The 24,609-nt window shown below is 44.0% G+C and overlaps 1 protein-coding gene across 1 annotated transcript; it reads left to right on the top strand.

Moving 5' to 3' along the window:
* The first annotated feature begins 4,288 nt into the window (after positions 1-4,288).
* LOC125339919 (neuronal regeneration related protein) lies at positions 4,289-20,241 on the top strand. The gene is made up of 3 exons (XM_048331292.1): positions 4,289-4,753; positions 13,836-13,913; positions 18,461-20,241. The coding sequence occupies exons 1-3, from the start codon at positions 4,682-4,684 to the stop codon at positions 18,587-18,589; spliced, it is 279 nt and encodes a 92-aa protein (XP_048187249.1). The 5' UTR covers positions 4,289-4,681; the 3' UTR covers positions 18,590-20,241.
* The last annotated feature ends 4,368 nt before the right edge of the window (positions 20,242-24,609 follow it).

The following is a 24,609-nucleotide window of genomic DNA, read 5'->3' as shown; positions in this document are numbered from 1 at the left end:
ATTTTAGCCTACACAACTTGTTTTTTAGTTTCTTATTATTGACATAGGCATTTTATTTTAAAGGTACTTGATTCGCATACATCCAAAAGAAGAAGATATTTCAGAATAAGTAGCTGACCCTGTTGAGTAGCTTGAAAGCTAAATTATTTAATCCCACTTAAGTCCTGGTTTTGGATATGACCATCCTCGCTATCCAGTAAACTTGCCTCCCAGTATGTATTTTCCATAGACTCAGAATAGCGTAAGCATAAATAACTTGTAATGTTTTATCAAGCTCTAAGAATTAAAACAATTTAAGTTCTCTTTGTGGCAGGCTGAGCTTTGCAAAATGATGAGTTGACCCCATTGTACCATGCATATGCCCTGTTTTCTGCACAGTCTTTGAAGTGGCATTCATGAGCTTATGAGGAGACTCTTTTCAATAATCTCCTTATTAACATGAGCTTTCTTTGTTAAAAGAAAAAGACAAAGATTGGGGTGGACTGAGTTCTGTAGCCTTTGCCATTTGGTTTGGAATGCAAATTGACAAATTGCTCCGGACACTTTGGATCATAGAGGTGCTGGACAGTACCAAGGAGAGTCATTTTATAAGACATGCTGTCTTCTCTTTCACCAAGGCTTCCTGTGCACAATGACGATTAGGAACTGTTTGGGGAACTAGGACAGTAGAGATAGTCTATCTGGGTTTAATCCCAGTTCAGCTTCCTCTTGAGCAACGTAGATAATTCAGGTAGGAATAGGGATATAAATATAAATCTTGAAATAAACAGCTATTCAAAGTAACATTCCATTACAACCTGTTGTAATTCTTAATAAGTTAAATATAAATCAGATTATTATGTGTATACTGAAAGAATTCACTTTATTTTAAACCCTGAACACAAATATTCGTAAAATAGGGAAATATGTTTCTAAAGTATACGTTTTTAGTAAGCTACATGAGTAATCCTCAATTGTGAGTTTTGACCATTCAGGTATTTCCCTGGCCAAGGCACTTCAAGAGGTTAGCCAGGCCCCTTGAAGTGTGAGGAGTCTCGGAAGGAAGTGCTAAGCTCGCTTGGTGCTACCTTTCCCCTTGGTGCCAGTCCTTGATGGAAAGTCTTTTAGGCCATATCCTCACAGCCCAAGTGAAATAAAAGATTGAAATAATTATCTGAGTAATTATGCTTTAAAAAAGAAACAACTTTCGGTTTTGTCTGATTCATCTTGGTGTAGGTAACTTGAAATGTTACTGGAGTAGTGTAGGAGTAGAAAGGATTTGCCTGAATTATCTGCATAATTCCCATACTATAACAAGAAAAGACTAGGGGAAAGAAAATCTTATCAGCAAATATAACTGGAATAGGGCAGGGGAAAATGAATCCAATGTCGTTGGACTGTGTCATTCTGGCAAGTCATGATCTACTGCGAGATTCTAATTTTAAACTGTTTCTTTGCCTTGCATTTGGAAACTGTTTAATCACTAATTGCTCTCTTTCACTGTCCCTGGGTTGAGATGGGCTAGGGTGGTGGAAAGGTAGAAGGTCTCTAGCGAGAAGGACCTGGGGAGGGAAAGGGCACCATGACACCTTCTTCCTCCTGAGAAAGCGGTTGCTCTTCCATTGGTAAATCCCAGCCAGTTCTCCAGTGTCCCGGGCGCCACTGGGCTTGCTACTGTGCCAGCACCCACAAGCAGCCTCCATGCTCCTTTCTTTGAAGGAAACCAGGTGCTGGCATGTGCTGACCACGTCCTCACCCTCTCCTCTCCTTCCCTGGGTTCCCAGCAAAGGCAAGTCAGCACTGAACACCGCCTTGACGAGATGCTTGATAGTTGGAGGCCGGCGCTCTAGTACAACAGTCGGGTGACCATCTAAAGCGAGTCTCACCGGTAACACATGCAAGTTTAGGAAAACCAAATCCAAGAGAGATTCTGAGGGATTTTTTTGCCTTACCTCAGAAGGCATGAGCTTCAAGATTTCAGCATGTAATAAATAGGACTAGCACCTTTAGCCCTTCAGAGAGGTTGGGCTTACCTATAAATCTCAGTGCAGGTGACACAGGTAAGCATGGCTCCTTGAACCCTTTGTGCCTTCTCCTAGCTCATGCTCTCAATAAGCCTTTTCAGCTACTGTATTGAGATAGACCAACTCATTTGCCAGGAACTGTCTGAAAGAATCCTTTATTTGCAGCCATTATGGACTGTATTTTCTTAGAGGGATGAGGCCACGTGTTACCTTAAATGCGCTCCAGGAGCCCTTTGTTCTGCGCCTTTGCTTCCTGGTTCTCGAAGGAGTACAACCTCTGACAAAAATAAAGCCACTGCTGCGGAATGGCTTTCAACGACCACTCCTATATAAACTATCCCAGTCCGCCCAGCAGGAATAATCCATACACTTACCACCGCTGTAGCATCCCTCTTTTGGCTACATGCAAACTTATTTTGCATGTGACCTCGAAACAAGGATCCCCTTGTAACTGAATCTCTTCCTTTTTTGGTAGCACTTGAGGCAGTGATGCTTCATTTTCTTTCTCCTCCGTGGGCCGGGTGGTAACTTCAGATGTGGACAAGTTTTTGTCACCGTGAGGAAACTTTTGAACAGCTAGTGCAATGGTGTAACTTTGTCTTCTGACAATGGAAGGCAATCCAGCCCTCAAGGACATATTCTAACAGGGTCGTGGGGGGGGGCGGGGAAGATCCAGTCTGTAGACCAGGGTTGTCCCTGCCTTCCCCTCTGACCAGGATCTGCTGTATCCCAGGGAACAGTGCATGCCTGAATGCATCCTAAGTCAGTGGGAGTGGTCTGCTTTGGCATTTGCAAGTAGCAGCAGCTTGACCCTTGGGAGAACTTTCCCAGCTCAGCCCAGGAAATGAGACCATCCTGTACTGATTATATTTTCACTGCCCCAACCCCCATCCCACCCCCCTTGCCCCACTTTTTAGGTGGTTCCATGTTTGGGAGTTCAGAGGGAAACTTGAGTGAACCCTACATGACCTATAAACATGACTCCTAAATTCTATAATCCCTTTTACTCTGTGTAAAACAGAAGCTGTCTGGAGAGAGTCTGGAAAGTTAGGTTGGTGTGGTCTGCTAAACACACAGACAGAATCATTTTTCAAGTAGGGTCTCATGTCTCACCCAAAGCATTGGCCGTTAGATGCTGGGGACCAGAGGGATTCTTCCGGCGGATGACAGGCTGTCTCCTGAAAGACCGAAGCAGTGTCAGTAGAGCAAAGGCCTTGGTTTCACAAGGCAGTGTTGGAAAGCTTGCACATTTAAACTTTTTTTTGTCTTCGAAAGTGCTAAGATTACCTAGTTAGAGCAATTTTTTAAGACCCTCACTGTAGACATCTTGATTCGGTGTTCATTCTTAGGGTATTTTACACAGAGTTGCATTGGAGAAATTGGGAAAGATCTATAAAGTGCGGGCAAAGAAAAGAAGGCCTATTTGCTTCTTTTTGGCTGAAATCGGGAACCAGAGACAGTAAGTGGAAAGGAAGGGATCCTAACCAAATAAAAAGACTGAGCCAGATTCACCCCTAGGCAATGAAAACAGGAGGGAGATTCATGATGTGCCCAGAAGCTTCCGTGTGGCTGCCCAGGTCCAGCGCTCCGGCCCCCGCCCTCCGACCACGATCACACTGCTTGCCTTTGATTACCAGGGCAGGTACCAGCCTTCCTGGCTGAGCTGGGTTTGATACAATTCCAGTAGGGAAAAGTACCATAGTTCAGTGGTTGAGCTGGGAGAAATTTACAAAAGTTGTTTTGTCTAAAGTGGGTCCAGGCATTTTGAGGACACATCTATTGGCTGAGCTTGGTATCTAATCTAAGGATACTGTTCTTGGACAGGAAAGAGTTAGAAATAAAGAGAAGATGCTTTGTTGGCAGTTGATAAAGCCACCTGTCAAGAAAAAACTATAGTCAGTAGTTAAATGGGAAGAACTAAAGATACTTAGAAACCTGACCTTGGGAGGGGCTTGGTATGAGGCGCTTACACCGAAGGGGTCGTTTTCCACAAGGGGCCCTACTACTCTTCCCTTCTCTGAAATGTGGAAGAGGATTACGGATCTCTTTCTGTGCCTGGCCCTGGTACCACCACTTCGTGTGTATTAGCTCATTTCAACCTTGTAATAATCAATTATTTGATGCTAATTAATCAGTTAATTGATCAGGGCTGGCACTCTACCACTATAAACACATCTCCAGCTTTGGCTTTTTGCAGGTTCAGAGTCTGGTGGGTTTCTCTGTGCAGGATGGCTTTGAATCCATGATCCTCAAATGTCAGCTTCCTAAGTATTTTGGGTGGTGGTAGTGGTCCTGTGGCTTGAACTCCAAAACTTTTGCTTGCTGGGCCAGTGTTCTGTCACTGATCCATTCCTCCAGTTGTAGCTCTTTGTTTCTAAGATTAGAATTTTGAAAGGTAAAATTACAGTGAACATGATTCAAATGAATTTGATGAAAGAAGATGATGAATTGAATTAATTCATCCATTGGCCATCTGAGAAGGAGCTATTTGAGAGTTCATTTGGGGTCATATTAAAAGAATTTGGTTTCTCAGTAAGTGTTCTTTGTATTTTTTTGCAGTGATTGCTAATTTGTGTTATGCTGAAAATATCCTTCCATGGGAAAAAAACCTGAAAAACTGAAAAGATAAAACTATAATTACCAGTATTACTAGGGTTTAAGTTAGGTCCAAAGTCGCAATGATTAGCCTTTCTTTAGCAGATGCAGCATCTGGAGAGAAATCTTTCTGTGTCTTCAAGCATTTTTTTAAGGTAAGTTATATTGAAGGGTGGCTCTTTACTGGAAACAGCAAGCAACAAATGATTTTGAGAAAATTACTCCTGACAGTAGGTGTCAGACATCTATCCAAATGTCATCGCAAGGGCTCTTAGGGGAGATGCTCAACAGCTATTTGAGGGACTGGAAATGACCCCCAGCTTTCTGGAAGCCCTGGTGGTGATGCTCTGAGTGTCTCTGAGGAAAAGAGAGAGCAGATTAAACACAGATAGATGAGTCTGTGGGAAGGATGATGGTTTTTCTTCTCCTTTGTTCACGAGATGATCTTGGGCTCCTTCCCTACCATTCTTCTCTTCTCTGAAGTGTTGAAGAGGAGGATTACGGATCTCTTTCTGTGCCTGGCCCTGCTACCACCACTTCACATGTATTCTCTTATTTCAACCTTGTAATAAAACCATGAGGATTAAATTAGTGCACATGCCTAAAAAGTTTAAAAGTGAGTTCTAGGTTAGTGTTTAGCTCAGGGTAGAGCACATGCTTCTCAATTAGAAGGCCCTTCATTCATCTTCAGCACTGAGAGAGGAAGAGCAAACCAAAAGAGCCCAAACACTCTAATTACAGTGCACTCCATGATGCATTTCTCCAAGGAGCTGTGGCTGCCCCCAAGTCTGCCTGTCTGGGTCTCACAACTCCCAATATTGCTCCTAGTTGTCTTCATTTGGGCAAGTGTGATTTTGACGTTTGGTTCACAGTGGTAGAGAGACTAAGGGGAACAGAGAACAAGAGGTTGCGGTCTGTGGGTGAAACACTTAGGATTTGGAATGAAGATCTCAGTTTACACTGTGATCCTTTTCATGGCAGTTGGAATGTAGGATATTCTTGGAGTGCACTTTGCCTCCTACTTTGTGGCATTTCTTTTGCAGTCACTTTTATAGTTGTTGAAAGGTCTGCTTTTTTGACTCCTAATGCTGAAACACCTTATGCCTTTGAGTGACTGGCTCCTTCCTTTGTTCTTTTTTACTTCCCATGACTTTGTCTGACTGAATCAGAGAGGAGCTTTTGTGCAGTCAGACTGTGCTGTACCCAATAGGGTTGGAAGCCTGACAGTCAATAGGTCTATAAAACACTTATTCTAACATTGTCCTATTCTTTGTATACTTGTAAGGTTTTTAGGGGGGAGGGGCAATTGGCTAGTTTTCCTAGAGGACAGGTTATCAGAAACCTCTTAGTCTCGTTTTGACCTGAGCATTTATAGGATGCTGATCCACGTCCCGGTGTTTTTTGTTTTTTTGTTTTTTTTTTTTCCTTTTTATTTCATAGGTCAAACTTCTTAGTAAGAAGAGAAGCTATATCCTCTCACGGCAGAATCCACTTTGCCTCTGAAGTTAGTGGTCTGTCAGATGCTATTTGCTGTGGAAGAGATGTCCGTCATTAAATGGCCAGCACACTGTGAGCCAGGCAGTGAACGATGAAATGACTTTTGCTAAAATCTGAGCGGGTTGTTGCTCCCAGAAGACAGTGCCTTGGTGGGAAGAGGGAATCATTTCTTTTGGAATGAGCCTTTGTGGAAAATAAAAATTAAAAAAGCAACCAGGTTTTCTGGAAAGCTCGGTCTTGTACATGTCAACGCTTTGGAATGTCTTGAGAGTCTTCAAAAGCAGCGGGCGCTCTTTGAATCCGCCCAGACCAGGGGAAAAATCCCAAATTCAAACTCTTAGGTCCAGATAAATAAATATCCCACGAGTCTGTGGGGCTTTGAGAAAAGGAATAGGATTTTTTTTGCCAGTATTCTTCAACATTAATGAAACGTTTTCAGAAGGTTTGAGTTCATAGCAGAGTAACTTTTGAACAGGAAAAAAAAGAAAAAGAAAAGGTAGCATTCTTTGTAACTATAAATCAGGCTTCTAAAGTACTGATTTGAAGATGAAACCTGGGATAGCATACCTAAAGTTAATCAAACCAGCTAATAAGAGCAAGTATGGATGTTTCCTATTAACCTTGGAATGTGATTGGGAAAAAAACCAAACAAAAAAACCCTGCTACTCCTGACGTGAGTGGTACTGGAAAGCATAGAACAGCAAGGACTTTGCTGGTGGCCACCATTCTGAAAGTCCCAGCCTCAGTGCGGTGTACTGAGGCATGGTGGAGAGCTAACCTTTCATCGTTCACTGTTTCTTTTCACGTGTGAGGAACATCGCAGCATGTACTGATTTTCATTTGTTGCTTACAAATAAAAACTATTTCATATAGTGGAATAAGGTGGTCCACACTTAGAACTCAGATGTGTTAAGTAAATATTCTGGTTCTACTCCAAGGAGGTAAAAAAGATTGTATTAACATATTTGTTGAGGTCATGGGGCAGGCAGAGCTTATGCTCTACTTAAATGCCTAGAGGGCCTTTTGGCTGACGTTAACAAAGGCTCAATTTTTTTTCTCTTTTGTTTTCTTTTATTTATTTATTTATTTATTTATTATTATTGCTGAAAAAAAAGCAAGCATCTTTTTATTGGGCACTCTACTTTCTAACTGGGCATTCATCATGCAGAAGTTCCAGATCTGAATTTTAAAGCTGCTTTATTTTTTCCTTCTTGTTCAGCAATCTCTTTTTAGATACTGTGCGTTTTCCTTTCCCTGAGGCTGTAGTCTTGTCCTTTCCCTTCTGCTTTGGGCCGTTATCAGCTGTCTGTGTTTTGCTTTGTTTTTGTTACTGAGCAGTCGGGACGGGAAGCGTCGCGCTGGCTTCCTTGAGCCGAGCTGCAGCTTGGCTGGGCGACTCCCCCAGGCTGACCTCCAGTGCAGGCAAGAGCGCCTTGGCAGAAACCCGAGAATTCCTCGATCCAGTGACTCCCTTTTGGGGATTGTTTTTGGAGCCGTTGGATGGATTGCTTTGTGCTACGCATGCTCCTATTGGAAAGGAGTAAGTCTGACATCAGAGGAAGCGTGTGAAACAGAAACATTCGCAGCTCACCTCCTCCTTCACCAGGCCCCAGTCAGGGGGGAATGGTGTGGCCGGCTGCCCTTGAACCTGCCTCAGCCAAGCCCCCAAAGCTCACGCAAGGAGAGGCTTGCAATAGTGGCGAAATCGTGGTGGATGTTAACCTTTTGTGGCTTGTTTCTGACTTGATTTGTTCCTCCGCTTGAAAGCCTGTGCTGTTCTTCTTAGAAGTCACATTTGAAAAGACTCAGCAGCCAAAGCAACAGAATAGTATATTGTGGAGCGTGGTGTCTGTGAAGGCCCTTTGTGCTTAGGATTAATTCCACATGTAAACACTTTCATTTGTTGCCAGTGAGGTTTTCATTTCCTTCTGGTTAAAGTCTCCAAATAAAATTCCACAGCCGTCAGGTTCCTCTCAAGGTGGCTTTACAGTGAGCAGAATGGAGTTAGAAGGTTCTGCTATTACAGTCTGCACAGCTTGTTCTAGACATAACATGAAAGGATTTTCCGTCTTTAGCTTTCCTATCCTGTTGGGCAGTGGCATAATGTGTTGCATCATAGGAATACAGTGTTGCCATTTTCTGTGCCTATTGTGTTGGCATAATATTCACTGAAAGCGAAGCTGCATGGGGACGGGTTTAACTCATTGGTGAGCTATCACTGCCTGTGAAATGCAATCGTCTCTTCCCAGCTCTTTCTTTCATGTTAAAGACGTGGCTGGCCGTGGACACTGAGAATGGCAGCAGGTCTGACAGTGCAGCAGCACCGCCAAGACCAGCCTTTCCCTTCTCGTAGGAGGGCGTTGCTTGGTTATTGAGCACAACAGTCAGATGCTTTCTAATTGCCCATTGTTACCACAGCCAGCTCCTCAGTGTGTGTGTGTGTGTGTGTGTGCGCGCGTGCGCGCATGTATGTGTGTGCGTGTGCCTTCGGTGCATATTTTCTTTCATTTCCCAGCCAGAAGGTGTGCCACTCTAGGCACTACCACTTGTCCTCTGCTTTCTGATACGTGAGTTTGCACACCGCACCCGAGTGCACTGATGTTCTGAATACTTGCGGCCGCGTTCCCAGTGGCAAGGCCCTCCCTGTTTCTTTCTCTTCCCGAAGCATCCGTGGGGTGAGGTGTGTCTCTAAGGCTCGTCTCTAGGCAGCCAACACTGTGCATCATCTTCCACATCATGCTGTTGAGAATTTTACTTTAACTGATCTTTGTGGCTCATTGATGGTTTCAGTTTACATTCTGTCCCCGCGTGGCCATCACTACCTGGAGAGAGTGGCTTTTGAGGAAGAGCCAGAATAGTGCCACTGCGAAGGGCATTTGCACAAACAAAGTGCATGTATATGTCGTAAAGGCTTCTTAAATTATAGTACTGGGTTTCACAATCGAGGCCAATTAGACATAATAGAACATGTACATATGCAGGCACAGTGTAATTGGCAGAAAGATTATGAAATGCGGCCTTTGCTACACAAAGAAAATTAATTATGCAGGTTGGACACCTGCTACCCTTGTCTGCTCTCTTAATTGCAGAGGGTGGGTACCTATGCTTTCTAAGTCATAAAAAGGCCATGTGTACGCGTTCTTTAAACACAAAGAACCCCAATAAGAATAAAATTAATGTTACAATTATGGCCATTAACAACCAAGCCACTCAACTTATCTTTAGATTTCTTTGAAGATATATTAAACAATTTAGTATATATATATATATATATATGGAGTATAGTCTTGTATTGAATAAAATTGAATAAAAATAAAACCTTTATTTAGTCTTTGATGCTCATTGCCATGAAGTGGTCTCCCCAAAGAAATATTGATAAAGTATTGATCAAAGTTAGAGAACTTTTAGAATGATTTTCTATGTGGACCATTCTACTGGAAAATAAACAGAAAATTTGACATACAAAGCTTAAAATAAGTTAAGCAAGGGAGGAGGTAACAAGTTTTACAAGCAATGGACTTACTACCTTAGGGACTACTAGTGTAGCCCCTATGTACATCACCTTGACAATAAAATTAAATTTAAAAAATAAAAATAAGCTTAAAAGTAGGTTAAGCAGTAGTCTTCTTTGCATATTTTTTAGAACCAGGGAAAACTGGTTTCTTCTACTTTTTATTTTTCTAATCTGGAGTGCAAGCTATCAGCCATAGTTCATACCAAGAAATAATTCCCCTATAGGCTTAAAAATTGAACTTAAAGCATACTTCAAATGTAGTTTGCTAGGGCTAACATAACAGTGCCACAAGTTAGTAGCTTAAGCCACAGAAATGCATTTTCTCTCAATTCTGGAAGCTAGGAGTGGAGATCAAGACATTCGCTGGGTTGGTTTCTTCCTAGATCTCTCTCCGTGGTTAGAGATGACCATCTGCTACTGGTGTCGACACATTTTGTCCCTCTGTGTGTGTCTCTGTCCTAATCTCTTCTTAGAAGGACATGCATCACTTTGGGTTGAAACCATCCTGATCTTAATTACCTCTCTAAAGATCTTATGTCTAAATTAATGCACATTCTTAGGTAATCATGGTTACAACTACTCCATTTAAATGTTGAGGGGACTTAAGTCAGCCCATGTTTAAAATTATCTGTTTAAAGTGACCTTTTGGAGGGTTGATCACCTCTATGGTTCCTCACTCCACTTGGAGCTCATAGGCAGCAGGAACTATCCATATGTGATCTCCAGAATCAAACATAGTTTCTGTACAGTGCCCATACATTGTAGCTGTTTTATAAACTCTTGGTGAACCAATACATAGGGTCTACTAGGAAACCTAGACAGAACAGTTCTGTCTTCAACATTATCAATTTAAAAGGTACTTGGTCCCTCATGATTAGCAGATGAACCAAAATAGCAGCTACAAGATGTCTAGATAGGAAGACGAGGAAATGAAAATGCAATATATTCAAATGAAGACAACTTTTGGCAGGAAAATAAATGGACAGTTTTTGCTTGTGGCTTTCCATGCTCTGTGTCCAACACAGTAAATGTAATGAAAATTGAGGTCCATGTGCAAAGTACCAAAGGTCAGGTCTGAGGCCTTTGAAAGCAAGGATAATGACTGTCAATAGATCTTCTCTTTTGGCCCTTCATTTAGGGTCTTAAAATACCACAAGTCTAAGAATGAACACAGCTGTAATGTAGATAGTATTACAGTGCTCTCCAACTTTTTCCCAAACTAACTGTCCTGAAAAAAATAAATAACCTCACGGCTTTTAATGCTGCATCTAGAGATCTACTGTGTTCTTAGACAACAGCAAAGCAGATTTTAGGGATAGCCCCAGTCTGGCCATTTTGAGCTACAGTTCTGACATGGAAGGAAACTGGAAGACTTTACTACATGGTAAAGTGTATCTTTCATAAAGAATGCAATTATTATTTGATGATTCAAGCACATGAAATAAAGCTTAATTAGAAATACCTTTAGTCAACTTGTAGCTAACTTAATGTGTCTCAGTAAAATAAATAGGTAAGGAGAAAGTTCCTTAGTGGTGAGTTTTGCTTTCAAATGTTAATATTCCCAGTTCTTTAGAGAGAAAAAAAATCATTGACATTTTCTTGAGAATAAGAGAGGTCTTAGAAAAGCAAATCATTGGGGCTGGGGATATGGCCTAGTGGCAAGAGTGCTTGCCTCCTATACATGAAGCCCTGGGTTCAGTTCCCCAGCACCACATATACAGAAAATGGCCAGAAGCGGCGCTGTGGCTCAAGTGGCAGAGTGCTAGCCTTGAGCGGGAAGAAGCCAGGGACAGTGCTCAGGCCCTGAGTCCAAGCCCCAGGACTGGCCAAAAAAAAAAAGCAAATCATTAAAATAAGTAAGAATTCTTCTGAAAGGTGAGCTATTTGTCCTACAAATTAGAGATTGTAGATTTCACTCTTATGTTTGGAACCTAGAATTAAAATGCTAAAGCAGTACAGTTTTGTTCAAATGAAATAAGCGAAAGAAACACAAGAACACAGAAATGATATCTGCTTGACTTTGATTTTCATTACTTCCATATGCCTACATTTTTATATGAATATTAATCATGTTTTTTATTTCTAAGGAAACTTTTTTTCTCACTTAGTATGTGCAATATTTTAAGTTGTGCTTAAAGAATGCTTTTTTAAAGTGGTAATTTTGAAAAGCAATCACTTTATATCGACCTATACCAACTAAACTTAAAAAAAATGGATCTCAATTAGGGGTCTCCTATAATGAAAACCAAATTGAGATTTTTTTAGGCGCTATGAATTTATGCCTTGAGAAGAGCATTCTGTTTTGGATTTTAATTTTATTTTCTTCACCCATTCCTGGTAAGTGTGAGGAATGGCCGTTGGTCACAAGTAGATGGTGTAATTCAAGAAGGAGCTAGGCAAAGAGGGAAAATCTCTTTAGATGAAGATAGGCTACGGTCGGAGGAACCCTGTGGCTCAGAAAGCAAACCAGTCCAAAGGGAGAAAATTGTCCTGGTACTTGCAGAAGGAGCTCCCAGGCATTTAAGATCCCGATGCGGGTGATAGCTGTGGACTGGTGTAATTTTGAGGGGGAAAGAGGGTAGGTGGTTTGCATTCTAGGATCATCTGAGAGTAGTAGGCTTGTGGAGGGAAGGGAACAGGGAGTGAGTCTAGAGAATTCGCTTCAGTCGCTTTCCTCACTTGCACCATGTTGCTTTGAGGAAGTTGGTTACCATTTTGTGTTTCATTTTCCTTGTTGATATAATGAAAATAAGACCTATTCATAGAATTATTTTCAGAATACATTAAGTAGTTATGAAAAATTACTTTGTAGAAATAGGTACTATAAACATTAGTGGCAATAAGAGCAAAGATAAGTACCATTATGTTATCCCAGAGACTGAACATAGTTATCTACATTTTCTTTTTTTTTTTTTTTCTTTTTGCCAGTCCTGGGGCTTGAACTCAGGGCCTGAGCACTGTCCCTGGCTTCATTTTGCTCAAGGGTAGCACTCTGCCACCTGAGCCACAGCACCACTTCTGGCTTTTTCTATACAGGTGGTGCTGAGGAATTGAACTCAGGCCTTCACATATGCAAGGCAAGCACTTTACCACTAGGCCATATTCCCAGCCCTGTTGTCTACATTTTCTACCTCATATCTCCTAGACAGATTCACTAATTGGCTCATGCAAAAATGTTGAAAACCAGAAACTGACACCTAAGTCTATTTGTTAATCTCTTAATAAAGTGTGATCCTTAATTATTATTTATCAAGTGACAGGCTTATCTACAACGAGTAAAGAGCCAGAACTGGAGGGAACCTTGTCTAATTTCATCCCTTCTCTTTGGGCAAGGCTGTATCAAATATGAATTAGCTCTGACAGATGGTTGTTGGATTCTGTTTCTAATTTTTTTAAGGAGATTTCACAGTTTTCCTCTCTAAATTCTTTTAGTAATTTAATGATTCTTGTGCCAAGTTTTTCCTTATAGCTGACCTAAATCTGTAGTGTGTAATTTTAAGCCTCCTTCCACTGCAATCTGTCTTCACTAGAGATGAGGAACAGCTGGTCAGCACTCTTACACTAATAGCCCTTTGTATATTTAAAGACGCGTCGCTCCGTTGGTCTCTCTGTCCGTGTCCTTCTGCCTTGCAGAATTCATCAGCTTGTGTTCTTGGAGTCGTTCCTGTGACACTGCCCAGGTGCCTCCTCTCTCCTCAGACGATCGGTCATTGCAGACAGCTTGGAGACCGCTTGTTGTTAGTGGCCTCATGGATCTAGACAGAATATGAATTACGTCTTACCTTCTTCCTTTTGCTCTGCGGATAATCTTTAGTCGTATAATAAATGGTCAGAACCACTCCTAATCGTAGTTGATGAGGACATGTCATAACTATGCAGTGTCGTGAGCATACTTATTATGCACAGGTTGCTTTGAAAGGCCTCTTTGGTGATTTGGTGCACTATGCCAGACTTGCCATTAAGCTGCTACTTTGCCTGCTAAAGATCACATCGATTGCTATCTCTGCTCTATTGGAAGACACTGAGCTAAGACTCTCCCGAGTGCAATTCACATTCAGAAGAGCACTACCAATTTGGAAGAGGTAATGGGTTTCCCCAGTGCTCTAAGTCATAATAGGGGAATAAGTGATCATTGAAAAGAATTGAGCTTTTTAAGCTTACCCCATGTGGTTTCCAAGAGGATTTTGTTTTTAACCTGGGTATGTGTAACTTTTATGTCTCTACAGATTTACTACCCAGGACTCTTGGTCTGGGTCAGTCAAGGAGCATTTCCAGACAAGAAAATGGATGGAAGTCTTCCTAAGGTGAGATCTCTAGCTGCCAGTTCACAAACACCATTTGCAAGCTAGAAGCATTGAAAACTAGACATTTCTTGTTTTCTTTTTTTGCCAGTCCTGAGGCTGGGACTCAGGGCTTGAGCACTGTCGCTGAGCTTCTTTTGCTCAAGGCCAAGCATGCTACCACTTGAGCCAAAGAGCCACTTCCAGCTTTTTCTGTTTACATGGTGCTGAGGGAATCGAACCCAGGGCTTCCTGCATGCTAGGCAAGCACCTTACCGCTAAGGCACATTCCCAGCCATTCTTTTTTTGTAGCATAATATCTATTATAAGTAATCCATTAATATAATACTAGAATAATCTTGTTCATAACAAGTATTTTAAAATCATAGCTTAAAGTCTTGTGGCTCTTAATGTTTGTGTTAGCTTTCTTGACAAATAAATCAAAAGCCAATTTTGATGTAAGAATCATAGAATCAGCATGTCAAATACATTTTTTTTTTTTTGGCCAGTCCTGGGCCTTGAACTCAGGGCCTGAGCACTGTCCCTGGCTTCTTTTTGCTCAAGGCTAGCACTCTGCCACTTGAGCCACAGCGCCACTTCTGGCCGTTTTCTGTATATGTGGTGCTGGGGAATCGAGCCCAGGGCCTCATGTATACAAGGCAAGCACTCTTGCCACTAGGCCATATCCCCAGCCTGTGTCAAATACATTTTTACAAATTTTAAATTTGTTCCATTCTTGATTTAGACAAACTCAAATACAGTAACCTAAAACCTGAAAGATAAAGACAGTTTAGGATTGGAATTTCTTAAAAGCGTGAAATGGTTGCATTTTTTTTTTGTCAGTTAATAATGCCTGAATGTCTGATAAGATCACCCAAGAAACAAAATGGGAATCACAAAACTTATGGTCTTTTCCTTCTAATTTTTTGGAATCCCTATGGATCAATATGATTTTATTATTGTGATAGTTCAGTGTGGCAATTACCTGCCTTAAGGAAATTGAAAACACTCCTTTTAGATTTTAGCACCATTCTTAAAATAAATTTTAAAAAAATGATTATCTACTAGCTTTCCCTGTAGATACCTTTGGACTTTACCTGCTAAAGTACATGTCAATTTGACCTCAAGTAGGAGGACTGTGTTTTTTGCCACTGACCTGCTGATTTTGCAATTAATAAAGAGTCATAAAACTTCTATTCAGAAGTTTTACAAGTGTTATTAACCAGCGGTGAAACTTCCCCCAGCTCCTCCTGGTACTTTGAAAATGTAAGAAACTCTTATTTACACCAAATGGTTTCAACAGTGCTCTGTGACCAACAGGCAGAGTTGGAGAGAGGGTGACAGACAGCTGGTAGCTTACACTGAGAAAAACAACCCAACCCAACCATCTTAAGTCACTTTTGATCTTTCAGGGAATTTCTGAAGGTCAAGGTTGAAATAATGGCAGGAAAGTAAATGGACAAAATAGTTGGGGCCCTTCCTGAGCTAGACCTGAGCTGTTGGAGGAGGGTCGAGTGGAAGAGAGCCCCTCCCTCCCGCGCCCCCTGCCCTGTACCCTCCCCCGTGGGGACTCAGACCCTGGGGCCTGCTCATGCTAAATGCGTTCTCCACCCCTCTGAGATACACATCCTAGACACTCTCCACTGCTCCGGATCAAGGCGTGAGACTGCGGAGGCACCTCAGCGCCTTGAACACAGAAAACGAGTCCTTGCCTCCTTCAGAGAGAGATCCAGAGATCCTCCTCTGACCCGGAGATGTCACTAGCTGGGCGACCAGGTGGACATCCCCGGAGGCCATGGCCCATTCCTCTCGGTAGCTTTGGGAAGGCCAGTCCAGGGGCCGGGCCTCCAAGGCCTGCCTGAGCACGGTGGGCCCTGAGAGGCAAGCCTTCCTTCCACTGTGTTCTCGCCTCGCTCCGTCTGAGAACCGTATTTCGAGCCTGATAGACGTGGTCCCTCTCCAGCAGCATCCGTTGAGGGAAGCGCCTCTTCCCATAACAGTGTGAGAATCAATCCTGGCCCATGCCCAGTACTGAGAAGCCGGAGAGTAATCCGGTGGTCCCCAGAGGGAGGGCTGGCCATGCTGCGGAGTTTCCATTCCACTCCAGCGTTGGTGGTATAGTGGTGAGCATAGCTGCCTTCCATTCCACTCCACGAGGTGCAGCCCGGACCCCCCTGGGGGAGGCCCGGGCCCTGCTCCGTGGTCCACACCAGCCTTCTACGTCCGAACAGTCAGGTCTCTCAGTCTTACGTGAACGACTATGTGCAGTGATTATGTTTGCGTGAACTCCTGTAAGATCTGACTCTGGAGAAATCAGATGCCCTCGGGTTTCCCCTTCACGCCGCCTCCTCTCCCTTTTGCTGTCAGGCCCTACACCTGCCTGCCTGCCTCCCCACGAGACCTGTGCCAAGGCCTTGCTGGAAGCCATGACTTGGTTCTTTCTCATACAGCAAGTTAATTAAAGGCGGATTGGGCTGGGACTGTTTTTTTGATTCTGTGACCCTGTAGGCTTAAAAATCTAATAGAGTGCTCCAGCTCTCAGCATATGAATAATGAATGAAGAAATGCCCGAGTGTTTGGGGACCTCAGAAGAGAAACAAATGGTAAAATTGCTCAACTCATTTCTGAAGTACGCTCCTTCACGTCTCCTTTCTGGAAGCCCTTCCTCGGCAACCGCTAGCTCTTTGTCTCACGTGGTTTATTTTTCAAGGAGGTCAAAGGTTAGTCAGACCAGACGTGTACAGAGACAGACCCACGTGCTCTCTATTCACTTTGGAACAGAGTAGTCAGTCTCAAGGCTAGCTGTAGGAAGAACGTACGTGTTGAGTGAGTGAGATAGCGTTCGTGAGCTTTTCATTTCCCTTTCTTCCTGGCTTGTGACAACGGCCATTGGAGTCTTCATTTGTCCCAAACAAAGTTTGCTATGTCCTGAACCACTTGCCACAAGGAAACAATGAGCTTCGAACTACTTCTATACATTGAAAGAGTACAGGGGTAAAATAGAGAGACATACAGACAGTTGATGAAGTGGTGGCATCATTTTGAAAATACTGTGGGTGTCTTTGGGCAGTGGTAGGGTTTGAACTCAGGCTCCTTCCTACATTTACTGAACAGATGCTCTACCTCCCAGCCATGCCTACAGCCCCTTTTGCACAGGTGATTTTGAGATAGGCTCTTGCTTTTTGCCTGTACCTAGGTCCCAATTTCTCTGTTTCGCCTTTAGGCTGCAGCTAGGATGATGGGCCACTATACCCAGGTGATTTTTATTTTACATTTTGTGATTGTATACCAAGATTTTTGAAATCAAAATAATTTTCGCAACCACAAGAAGCTGCTCAATATTGCTATGCTTCTGGACATTTTATGAAGATCCTTAATGTGTAAGAAGGAAGGATTCTAATTTTCTGGTCTAATCCCACTGCTATTTAATGATACCAGAAATAACCTCAGAAATTACAACCTAAGACTTGAGCGTTAAAGTATATGCTGTGTGGAGTGTGGGCTCTACGAATATCGTGTGCTTTCAAAGTCTGAGATTTTAAAACTAAAGTTAGGCGCACCAGATGTTTGATACAGAAGACCTATCCGGTAGGGATGGCTTCCCGCAGTTGAATTATCTGCTGCGTTTAGTTCAGCCTGAGACTGCTGAAAATACGGATTCAGTTTCAAGTTGTTTGGACGTGACTGGCTTCTGAACTCTGAAAAATAAATTCAGATATGTTCATTTACAGACCACAAAGAATATTCCTTTCATCCAAGCCCTTATCGCTAGTAAAGAGAAGAAAAGAAAAACGAGACCAGGTCTTTTCAAACCACAAAAGATCATTTTTCCCAAGAAAACGTTTGCCTGTGATGAGTAGTTCATCAGCGTAGAGACTGCTGTCAAGTCTCGGCTGCGTTGGTGTCTGGGCAGAGCCTGCAGGGTTTCTTGGGGTGCATGCCGCCTTGCCTATGCCTCGGGCAGCCTTGCTTGGCCGCCTTGCCTATGCCTTGGGCAGCCTTGCTTGGCCGCCTGGCTTGGCCGGGGCGCTGCGGGAGCCGAGTCCTCACTGGGCACTGGGCTTCGGTGGGTCTAGTCACACACGCGGGGCCTCAGCCTCCGGCCAGGCAGAGCGCAACCCACGTCAGCCCCGACCAGCTGCACCGCACACCGCCTGCTGTTGTCCTCCCGCCGTCCTCCTCTGTCCCCCAGCTGCCCTTCCCTCCGCTTCCCTACAAACGCCCCCCTCTGCGCCACCCCTGCCCTGGGCCCCCTCTGATACGGCAGTGAGCCCCGGCCGTCTGACTCCAGGCAGGGAGGCGGCCTCCCTCCCTCCCGCGCTGGGTGCTGTCACCCAGGCCGCGGGCACCCCCCCCCCCCCCCCCCCGGTGCACAGCCCTGCTATCGACTCGCAGGTCCACGGTGTTGCGTGTGCAAACTCCGCAAAACAGCAGCGGCTCATGGCTGAAAAGTGGGTGGGAGAAGCTACATGTGATTCAGAGGTGTGACTAAGTTTGTCGTGTGTGTGTGTGTGTGTGTGTGTGTGTGTGTGTGTGTGTGTGCGGTCTGTTTATGTCCTCCTGCTTCACAGGGAAGGTTTCCCGTCCCCAAGGAAGTGAACCGCAAGAAGGAAGACGAGGAGCCCGTGGCCGCCTGCCAGCCTCCCCCGGGCCGCGCCGACCGCCGCCCCCCGCCTCTCAGTGACCGCCGCTCGTTCTAATCGTGACACCTCCGTTTGTATCACACCTGGTGTCTGGGTGTTGGTGAGGTCATGGTATCATATAGAGGATTGTTTTCTGTGTAAATCATCAAGTGTAAGAAGAAACTATGGGACTCTGGGCCTCGCTTTACAGAATTTCCAGTGGACAAACAGGTCTCATCAAGCCAGTTTCGCATCCTCCTGACTCACGTGAAACCGCTCACAATTTCACACTGTGAATCCACGTTTACAAACCCCTCCAGGTGGGCCTTCAGGCCTGGTTCGCTAGACGACGTCTTCCACCACTCGAACCCCACCCGCCGCGCTCTCGAGCGCCCGGTCCGCCCCGCCGTCTCCCTCCACCGCTCCTGACTGCTCTTTGCAGAGGCTGAGAGTCCCTTTTTTTTTTTTTTTTCATTTAGATGTAACAAGCCTAGTAGTTTACGTTCATCAATTGTCTGTATATCTCTCTATTTTACCCATGTACTCTTTTAGTGTATAGAAGTAGTTCGAAGCTCATTGTTTCCTTGTGGTAAGTGACCGAGATGCTACCACAGGATCTGAGACACTGATGAATGGTGCTATTTTGGACTTTCAGCATACTCCTTGGCGAGGTAGCTCTGACGGAGTTCTTTTTTATTTCCATGTTCTAAGAAGGTGTTGGTACTCTGTTTCCCTGAATGTCGTCCTCTAGACTGGATTGGCTTGTTTCCTTGTGTCTTCAGTGTGGCTTTCTTCCTCCGTGCTGTAGGGTGAATGAATGCTACCAAGAGTGTGAGAGACTACCGTCTCCCTGGCTGGCACTCACGGACAACGCAGTCAGCGTAGCGGGAGCCGTTGCAAAACTGTAATGCACTTACCCAACCTCTTCCTTTACTCAGCCTCGCCTGCCTGACTTAGAGAAAGACAAGCAATAATCTTACAGGCATTTGGAGGTGTCTCTTTGGATTCTTTTCTGTTTGACTGGATATTTGGGGGAAGGGTACACATTTTTTTAAAAGTCCAGTGGTGGGTGGGCGGGGGAGACACAAAGCACTGGAATTTAAGTAGGAATAATGAACATTACTTATCTGACCCAAAAATTAAGTTGCAAAAAAACCTATCTTTACACGTAACTCTGATAAAAGGGGGAGCGCTCTCTTTTGTCTGACAGTTTTTGATACTCCAAGTGTAGACTTTGCAATTTGGTTCTTGCTCCTGATGAAATGGATTAAACACACAAAAATCAGATCAGATAATACCATCTACTCCTGGAATTGTTGTTTGTGTTAGCCAGTCTGAAAGCCCACCTTCATTTTTATACAACTGTCTTTTAGCTCTTCCTTTGACAGGGCAGGCCTTGTTCTGAACTGCTTCTCCCTCCGACTGTTAAACATGACTGCATGCGCCGCATTTCTTTGTTCTTTCCTGTCTCCCCCATTGGCCTGAGTTTCTTGTGTGTCCCTCCCACCCCCCCTCCTTTGTTAGAATAAGTATATCAGCTGTGTAAATAGAGCAAGAAAAACAGTATTCTGCATCTGTGGCATTTATGTAGAGTTGCGGTTGTGTGCTGCTGAAGAGGCAGGCTTTTGTAAGCGATGTGATCTTTACTGATGCACTCACAAGTACCCAATGTATTTTAGCTATTTTAGTAGTATTTGTTCAATAAATATGCAAGCTGTATGATCACTGTCTGATCTGGCTCATCATTGAAGAGTCCTGCTCTTTCATGGCTCCACTGATTCGTGCTAATTTTCGTGTTCCCAGACTCAAGCCAGGAAACCCAAGGGCAAATAGCAAAGGAGATGGAATCAGTTCTGCCTTTCATGCGTGTCCCCTTCGGAGGGTTTTATGAGATTAGGGGCTTGACTGGACGATCATTAAGATGGTATTAGCAGAGCTGCCTCTGGACACAAGAGAGAATTAGACTGAAACCTATTTCTAGGCCTATTCTTTCTTCCAGGGCATTCCCACCTACTTCAAAACTCGGTCCTTCTCCCAAAGTCATTACACAAAGACCTACAGCTACCCAGAAGATGGTCAGGTGCCATCACCATCACCAGAACCATGCGGAGACCTCATGTCGCCCCAAAAACCTGGAGACTTGAAAGATGTGTGCTCCTCATTTCAAGAAATGCCCGCTGCCCTCCTCACCCACGATGAGGTTGAAACTTTTGGCTTCTGCACAAGTTACTACATTGTCTGGTTGGACTCAGATACTTTTATACAAGTGTTTCTTGTGCCACCAGTATTTACAAATCGGAGAATCTAGGTGAAAGCTCTAACAATCGGGAGGCTGGAATAGTGGCGTCTGTCTTTAGATGAGACATAACCCCTCTTTAAAGCCTGCTCCCCCTGATTCTGATCAAATCTCTTTCTCTCTCTTTTAAAGGAATGGAAACCAACAAGTTTTTGCATATATTTTAAGATGAACACGCCATCTGAAGTTTAGAAGCTTAGCATAATTGCCAAGGATTGGGTGTATGAGCAGTTGGGGCTTGAAACACAGCTACTTTCAGTGGAAAGGGCTTTATATTCCTTGGAACTCTAGGGATTGAAAGTACAGGAGGAGAGCATTTAGAAACTCTAATTTGGGCCTTGCACCACTTCCTTCTAGTAACCAAAGCGCTTTTAGCCCCACAAGAGGCATTTGTAGAATGTTAGTTATTGGAAACTGGGAAAACAAGGAAGTGAGAATAAAGGATGTTGGAAGTTGTGAGAAAATCAGTAGACTGGGGTTCACTGGTGATAACTTCCTCAGCCGCCGTGAAGCGTGAAGTACCAGGTGACTGACCTTGCACCCTGCTTTATACTGCACCATTCATAGACATCCCTAGCCTCCCTCACTTACATCCTCTGCCTGCCCTTGTGGGCATGGCCTTTGCAACCGTACTCCAGCAAAGGGCTAAGGACCTTTCTTCACTTGTTCAGTTTGATAGCAGGAGCACTGGAAGACCAGGAACATCATCCTGGAATCAGAATTTCTGTGATCTCCTCTTGATTCCACCTGCCCCTTTCCAGCCCTTGTTGGAGTTCTTCATGTTCCTCCAAGAACTGAGATCCTATAATAAAAAAACTCGGGGATTGGATGAAGCTAAGTTATACATAATTTTTTAACTATGTGATGATTTTCCAAGAAATGTTTTCCAGCGGAGAGTTCTAAGGAAATTAACATTAAGGTCCTCTATATAAACTACATTCTTCTGCAGATTTGATTTGCTGAGTTTGAGTCTTAAGTATGAGTCTTAATTTTAAAAGTATTTTTAAAAAATATTATGACTCATTACCCTTAACATGACACCCAAACACCAGGTGTAGCAAACAGATTTTCCCTAATAATGGATCCTTATCATACACTTGGGGCTTTCTGTTCTTATATCCATGTGAGAGGGGATTACGATATTAATGAACTACAAACCGGGTGTTTGGGATCGTATATGAATTAACCGATTTCATAAATATAGAAGAGGAGAATGATGGTGATGGATGGTTTTATTGGACACCTTTTACTTTTCCTTCTGACTCTTATCAAAGAAATGGCTTATTCTTGAGAGAGAATCCTGAGAGACTGAAACGATGAAAACAATGGATAGGAGATGCCAATCACCAAGAATGGTTTTGTCACATCACTTTAAGCAAAACATAAAGAATAGAAATGAAATAGGAAGCACTACTGTCCTCAAGAACCATGTCTAGGATATATGTTGTCTAGGAAGAGAAGTAGCTTTGAGTGGCTAAGGCAGTGATAAATATTTTTACCTTATCTTACTTGTTATATATTATATTACTTAGGTTATATTTGGGGTTTTGAGCTCGCTGTGTTGCTCAGGCTGGCCTTCGGCTCCCAGGCTCAATCCCCCTGCATGTCCAAGAAGCTACATGGGCGGACTACAGGTTGAGTACTCTATGGCGAGCTGGCTGATTATTTTATGTATATCTAGAACATTTTTTGACAACTCCAAATGCTTATAGACACAGAGGAGAAAATAATTTCATGTGGATTCTTTCAGATTTGAAGTGCCTTCATGAATAATATTGTCAGGAGCTATTGTATCAATTCTTGGCAAGAAATATTCAATCACAGTCACTTCTCATATTTTATCCTATAACACGTTTAATATCAGTTTCATCATAGCAACAAAAATTGTGTGCTAGCAGACTAATTAGTAGCCTATAACCTTTCCATGGCCCTTGATGTTTCTCATTTTTACAATCGTTTTACTGATCCTTCAAAGCCAGTCGGCAGTATGCAATGGCTGCTGCGGTTTTGCTGGAGATACGCCATCGTTTATATGATCTTTTCATTTATTTTGCTTTTAGTTTGTTTTTCAGTTGGAGTCTCTGGCTTTGCCTTGGGCTGGCCTCAGACTGAGATCCATCTACCTCTTCCTCCCAAGTAGCGAGAACTCCAGATGCACGCAACTATCCCCTGACCTGAAAACAAGAAATCTGAAGCAAACTGTAATCAAGGCATTGAACCAAAAAATACTGTGTGGTCAAAAAGAAATTCCCCCTCCGCAATAGATCACGGTGAAGCCAGGAGCTGTGAGTCTTCAGGAGTCACACCAGCGCCTGAGCTCACGGGGCTCACCTCCAGGTAACTACACAGCGGGCGTGGAAGTGCAGCAAGCGTGGAAGTCCAGCGAGTCCCTCACACAGCCCACGGGGCCATTGGTGTGCAGCTCATCCATTGCACCAAGAGAGCGGCGTGGCTGTGCAAACGCCTCATGAAAGGGAATTTTAAGAATGCATTAATTTTCTGGTTGCTTCAAGTTGAGCGGCTTTAATTATTAGTTAGGGTCTTTCCGAGCTCAGGGCTCCTATTAATCTCCACCAGCACGTCATTCCTGCAGAACTCCCAGAGGTTGCGTGAGACCCATCTGCCCTTTTCCGCAGAGCGGCACCTGCCCCTTCCCATTGCCCTGGCTTTTCTCTCCTCCGGTCCAGCAGCGTGGATGCTCTTAGCCAGTGTTACTGAGACTTGATTCCTGGGACTCTGAACATCCCTTTCCTCCCTTCTTACAGGAACCCTGGTCTTCGACCAAGCCATCACTTTAAAAGTGATGCCTGAGGCCTGACAGGCACAAGGGCAGAGATGTTCACTGGAGGGACAGGTTCTAGCGTGCCCTGGTGAGGGTCGTGACAGAGCCAAGCGGAAGGGAGAAACAGAAGAGCTGACTCTCCACAGCCCCCTGTGCTCTTCTCACCTCCTGGTGTGAGCAGCCCCGTACCTGAGCAGTCTTCAGTGAGGCTCGGGCGCACCCTGAGAGAGGAGATAGTAAGTTCTTGTCTAGGAGGCCCCAGACCCCTGTTCTCTTCTTCCTGGGGCTTTAAAGAAAGGCTGCTAGATACCTGGGAAAGAAACGTAAGCAAGAAAGCTTGCCGGGCCTCCTCTGGGCGGTCTTGGTGACTTATTCCTTCAAATACCTGGGCTAAGTCAGATGCTGGTGTCCCAAGCCTGTAATCAATCCGAGCTACCCAGGAGGCTGAGACCGGAGCTTGCAGTTTGAAGCCAGCTTGGACAGGAAACTCTGTGACACTCTAATCTCTAATTACCCTCCCAAACAACAACACCGCAGTCGTGGAGCTGTGCTAGAGTTGTGAGACTTGAGCAGGAAAAGCTCCCAGACAGCACCCAGGCCAAGAGTTCAAACCCAAGAACTGGTAAGACAAAAGGAAACAAAATGAAGCCCAGCTAGTTTCTGCAAAACAAATGGGCCCAGCAGCGTTGAGGGTACTGCTTTCTAGGAAAGAAGGCTGACTGGAACTCTAATTGGTCATTAGCCACCGAGATCTGCCTTGTGCTATGTGCTAATGAGGGACTAGTTGATCTAAGTTTCTATGGAGGAAGAGGATTCGCTCAGAGGGACATTTCTGTAAAGTGTGGTAGCAGCCCCCAGGAAGAGTGTGAAAAATAGCCATTGCACATGTAGGACACTTGAGACGTGTAGCATTTTGCAAAGGGTCTCTCTCACACTTGGGAAGTCAGCTTCCTATCTCAGTTCAGAGATCAGTCGTCGCTCCGCGTGAAGTGTCTTCTCTAGGACAGCATAGCCGGGCCT

This window comes from Perognathus longimembris, chromosome 22, assembly GCF_023159225.1.
Source record: "Perognathus longimembris pacificus isolate PPM17 chromosome 22, ASM2315922v1, whole genome shotgun sequence".
NCBI classification, from domain to species: domain Eukaryota; kingdom Metazoa; phylum Chordata; class Mammalia; order Rodentia; family Heteromyidae; genus Perognathus; species Perognathus longimembris.
This window is presented reverse-complemented; position numbering and strand designations above follow the sequence as displayed.

Excerpts from the sequence above, each read along its gene's own strand:
- LOC125339919 (XM_048331292.1), top strand. The coding sequence starts at position 4,682 with ATGATTAGCCTTTCTTTAGCAGATGCAGCATCTGGAGAGAAATCTTTC. Across the intron at positions 4,754-13,835 it reads TCTTCAAGCATTTTTTTAAG|ATTTACTACCCAGGACTCTT; the intron begins GTAAGTTATATT and ends ATGTCTCTACAG. Across the intron at positions 13,914-18,460 it reads TGGATGGAAGTCTTCCTAAG|GGAAGGTTTCCCGTCCCCAA; the intron begins GTGAGATCTCTA and ends CCTGCTTCACAG.